Raw genomic sequence first — 4,833 nt, forward strand, 5'->3', positions numbered from 1 at the left:
TATGAACTTGCCATGAAAAAGTTTTTTGCATGACTTTTAAATATAGGTATTACAAATGAATAGTAGATAATATACTAATTACGTATAAATATTTACAATGATAGTACATAAAAATTACACCAAGTAAATAGAGTTAAACCATAATAACTAATACACTGGTTGTGACATGAGATCATGGGTCATTTTCAAGGTGCACCATGCTCAATAACTTAGGTTGGTGTGCATTGGAATCTGACATGTTTAACTTGATAATAATGGCTTTCAACAATACTAGACGTGTGCTCATAAGTTGTAACAGATAGGGTGCAATAAGATATGCAAAAGCAATAATATTATGATTACTGCACCAACTAATAACTGGTTAAGTGTTAACACTTTTTAATGCATTTGCTTCAATGTGGAAGATACAGATGCAGTAACTAATCATAAATGCTATAACTAAAAAATCCAGAAGAAAATAAGACAACTTTGAAGAGAAAAAAATGGCTATGTGAAAGAAATCATATTCAACTATAGAAGATACAAATAAACAGTTGAACATCAGTTACTGGACTACAGAAGAAGCAAATGATCCAACAAAACAGGTAAATTTCCAAGAGATCCACATGCTACAACAGAGTGACCAAGTCACCATCTGCCGCCATTTCGAGAAGTTTCTACTTCCTCAGGTTATCAATTTGTGTTGCTATCAATGATCAGAGGACTTGTTCAGTCAGTCTTCATGGCAGGAACAACTTCCCGGTGCCAACAGAAGAAAGGATGAGCTAATTTCATCACCCCAGAATTTTAGTCATCATCCAATGCAGACTGCCAAAACATATACATTTGCAGAAATACAAGACAGTCATCTTGTGCTTCCAATATAGTCGCAAAAAAAGATCGAATAAACTTTTGTTTCAACAAGTGACTTGAGATATACTATCACGAACGAGAAAAGAACAAATAACATAAATTGTATAAAATCAAATTTAGATGAACAAAATGTTTCCATATGCTGATCTTGATAGCAATTTTTATGACTAAACAAACAAATACTGTCCTCGAATGGGAAGCTTGTACTTTAAAGTTTATGTGCATGAATCCAAATAAAATTTTGATGTTGATTCATTGATTGGGTATAATTATCTCAACCATTCATCATGTTCAACGGTCTAGATTATTGCACATTAAGCAAAATATACATAAGAGGAACGCCGTTTTAGTCATATTTAAACGACAGCACATACACTTGTGATGAAACCCATGCCCGATGCCTCCAAGTGAACAACCGGATGGGTTTCTAGTGCAAGATAACACATAGAAGAATCCTAAGCAAGACGATAATATTTCTACTATGAATGTGTAACTCTTCTTTTTCAGCTGCTAATCAATTTGCAATTGACAGTTGTTCAGCATCTCATCCACAAATAAGAACCATAATGTTTGCTCCTACCTCTGGAGAATGGAATCAAGTACTTGTTTGTTGGAAGATGCATATCCATCTATAGCGTTTCATATTGGTTTTGATGTATTGCATAATCAAGAATTACATCCTAGAAGTTAGAACTAGTTTTGCATCCAAACTTAACAATATGCCAAACTACATAAACAAATAGTTAATTGTAGTATTCACAAGAATTGTCATGAGAATAATTAAAGATATGCAAGGAATGTAGTGCTAGTATTATATAAAGGAAATTTAGCAAACTAGAAGATTGAGTCAAGAGTAAAAAAAAAGCTGGAAATGAAAAACATTAGGTAAGCAATAATTTTAACTTTTTGGTCAAATATAGGAGGAAATAGACTGAGACTCACAATTACTTCATCTTTTCAATTTCTTCCGCTTGACAGTGTGTTCAGTCTCCCCTTTATTCATAGGCTTATGCTCCGTTATAGGATGATAGGTCATAGATAGTAACTCTTCCTTTGCAGTATCAAGCCTGCGCTTTTCATCTTTCTGGTACAATTTTCTGTAAGTAACAACAACTTGTCGAACTTTTATGTATGATATTACATACGGAAATATCAATACTTACATAGGACTTCTCTAATCCCATAAGCTGTTGTTTACAAAGTCTTAATTCCATCTCAAGTGCACGTATCCGAGATTCGGCAGGCACAACACATTGCTCCACCATCTGTTTTTGCCTACCCCGGACAACCTCCGGTTGCCACACATTCAAAGCTACAGAGGCTTGTCTACAAAAACCAAAAACAATATCACATCAATAAAACACCATAAAGTTAAGGATACTAATGTTATGGTAAACAAAAGAAAGAGTAGATATTACAAATTTTAAAACAAAAAATGCTGCTAGAATACTTCAGCCAGAACATTTTACAGAGTGAGATGGTGTGCTTTTTAATGCCTTTGGACTCTTGGATGGATAAGTGATTAAGTAGTCTCTAACACCTCATTCCATCTAACAATCACCCTTGATTCTAGCTGAGTTCGGCAAAATTCCAGCTAACTATTTTTCTAACTATGTGACATTGCTCTTTCAAATTAATAGAATACAGGCTTCAGGGTCTATAACCGTTATTTATGTCCTAACCAAAAAACTCAGTTACCAAATACAACATAAATCTTCAAGTTACCCTAGACTAAAAAAAGGAAAATTCAATCCACTTCATTTCCTTTCCATGATAAAAACGAAGGAAAATAATATAACTATCAAAAGTTTACCAACATGCATAGCACCAAAAGATATCAGAGCATTCAACTTGAACTTATTGTAGTCTCAGGGGAGTACAGAAAAGGGTTATTTTTGTCAATCAATGCAAGAGTCAATTAGTAGTAAATTAGCAACTTAATGCCGAGAATTATTTTCTCCTTGCAGTTTAATCTCTAAATTTTATTAGAGTGATGTTATATGAACAACTCATTCTATAACTTCTCGTAAAACAAATCAAATTAATCTATTTCTCTCACTTAGTTTTCATCTTTTATCTCTACACTCACTCAGCTCAAAAAACACATCAAAATATCAAAAGTCTTAACACACCTAGGTTGTCAAAATAACATTATTGTATGGGTATGAATTAGTCCCTAAAATATGTTTCTAGCTTACAAAACTTATACCAACTTATTCATGCTTATTTCTTAGGACTAATACAATTTCTATAAATTCAAGTAATAACCATAACACAAAATCAAGACAAAACCACAAATTCAATCAATGAATTTCTGAGAACTGGTCATAGAAATCCCTTATTCCACAAAATCATAACTCGAGTCCCATTAATTGTAAGCACAAGCTGTATTAGCCCCTGAATTTGGGACTTATTTGACTGATGGATCATAATTTCAGAGACTAATATGACCAATGCCTACAGTTCCATGATATTAAAACAATAATTCCCTAACATCGAGAACTAATATAACCGAAACTTGCAAATTCAAGCAGTCAAATGGTAGTTTAGTCTAAAATTGAATTCGAGAACTAAACGGCTGTTATGAAACAATTACATGAACTAAATTGCTAATTTACTGGTAGAATCATCAATCATTATATGAGTAAAGTACCTGACCCGGCGCAAATTCGACAACTCTGCAGTACTTTCCTTCATTTTGGTGGCTTCTTGACCCATTTGGCTCTCTATGACAGTAAGCTTTCTAGAACGTTCCACAATCTCACTTTTCTTTCTCAATACAGCTCTTGTATGAGCTGCTATTCTTCTCTCCTTATCCCTCTCAAACCTAATCAATCAAAAAATACAAATAAACACATAAAAATGAACGTTATAAAAACCCTGGTGGACCCGACCACAACCGAAAAGTCTCCAACCACCAGACAGAGTTCCATTATCATAGAGACATGAAAAGAGTGGAGAACCACAAGTAAACCAAAACCTTAAGGCAATGATTTCACGAGTCTTTTATACTTTTAAACTTTTTTTCATCATATCTAATGTCAGACTTCACCTTAATAAAACCAACAACCATATAACAAAATTCAAACACAATATATTAGAACGGTTAGACCTAACTAAAAACTCGGCTCATAGGGTGAAAGTTGTCTAAACCTTTATAATCATTGGCTCGACCATATTACCATTTGACATAAACTTATCAAGAAAATAAAAACTTCTTGTACCTGAATTTGTAAATGGATTTGGCGGAAGAAGAAGTGAGAAAGGATTTTGAAGAAAGAGTGTTGGCGGAGGAGAAGTCGGAGGAGAGGAGGCGGTTCCAGAGAAGGTCTTCGCCGGAGAGACGATGAAGGCGGCGGCATGAGATGGAGGTGCAGCAAAGGTCCTTGTAGGTGAAACCGCGGCTTCCGATTCCGATTTCCAGAATTCGCCTCCATAGCTCGTCTGGGAGTGAGGACATTTTCGGGAATTGAATATGTTTGTCGGTCTATCAAAGCTTTGTGTTGGGTTCTAGCCTTCCACCTCGCCGTTAAGTTCCAAAGTATTATTATAAGACTTACAAAAGTAGCGTAAGAAAAGAGGGTAAAATGTGCGTAGTAACTGTAAAGATTTATATATACTTAGTGTATTATCTACCATTCATTTGTAATAATTTTATATATAATAATTTTGTTATTTAATTTTAGTGTCTATGTATTATTGTCTTATCTATCTAAGACAAAAGAAAGAGATGTAAAACATTTTCTAAGGATAAAGAGGTAAAATAATAACAAATGTTTTATAAAAATTATTCATACCTGCTTATTTGATTTAGCTTAATTATGACCAGGTTTCGTTGGGTCTAGAGTCGAGTTCAACCAGATAATATTAAGGATCGGGTAATGGACAAACATAACCCGACCCATCTCATGGTCAACCTTGGTCATTTATGTATGTGCATGTTCAATTGTGTATTCTTTGGTCCAAAATATTATTAATTAT

The 4,833-nt window shown here is 34.0% G+C and overlaps 1 protein-coding gene across 4 annotated transcripts; it reads right to left on the reverse strand.

Annotated features, from left to right (window-relative positions):
- Positions 1-318: 318 nt before the first annotated feature.
- LOC109336873 (F-box protein SKIP24) lies at positions 319-4,393 on the reverse strand. 4 transcript variants are annotated; one of them, XM_019573687.1, is made up of 5 exons: positions 4,077-4,393; positions 3,506-3,679; positions 2,016-2,178; positions 1,795-1,936; positions 319-807 (listed from the first exon to the last, which is right to left on the reverse strand). In XM_019573687.1, the coding sequence occupies exons 1-4, from the start codon at positions 4,310-4,312 to the stop codon at positions 1,802-1,804; spliced, it is 708 nt and encodes a 235-aa protein (XP_019429232.1). In that variant the 5' UTR covers positions 4,313-4,393; the 3' UTR covers positions 319-807; positions 1,795-1,801. The 4 variants fall into 4 exon arrangements, with proteins under 4 accessions (XP_019429232.1, XP_019429233.1, XP_019429234.1 ...); XM_019573688.1 differs by having other exon boundaries at positions 319-918; XM_019573689.1 differs by having other exon boundaries at positions 1,756-1,936.
- Positions 4,394-4,833: the final 440 nt, after the last annotated feature.

This window comes from Lupinus angustifolius, unplaced genomic scaffold (assembly GCF_001865875.1).
Source record: "Lupinus angustifolius cultivar Tanjil unplaced genomic scaffold, LupAngTanjil_v1.0 Scaffold_1_137, whole genome shotgun sequence".
Taxonomy (NCBI): Eukaryota; Viridiplantae; Streptophyta; class Magnoliopsida; order Fabales; family Fabaceae; genus Lupinus; species Lupinus angustifolius.

Bases quoted from the DNA above. Each gene is read 5' to 3' on its own strand.
- LOC109336873 (XM_019573687.1), bottom strand. From the start codon at position 4,312: ATGTCCTCACTCCCAGACGAGCTATGGAGGCGAATTCTGGAAATCGGA. The intron at 3,680-4,076 runs GTACAAGAAGTT...TTGATTGATTAG, and splicing joins AAATCCATTTACAAATTCAG to GTTTGAGAGGGATAAGGAGA. The intron at 1,937-2,015 runs GTAAGTATTGAT...AAATTGTACCAG, and splicing joins TGGGATTAGAGAAGTCCTAT to AAAGATGAAAAGCGCAGGCT.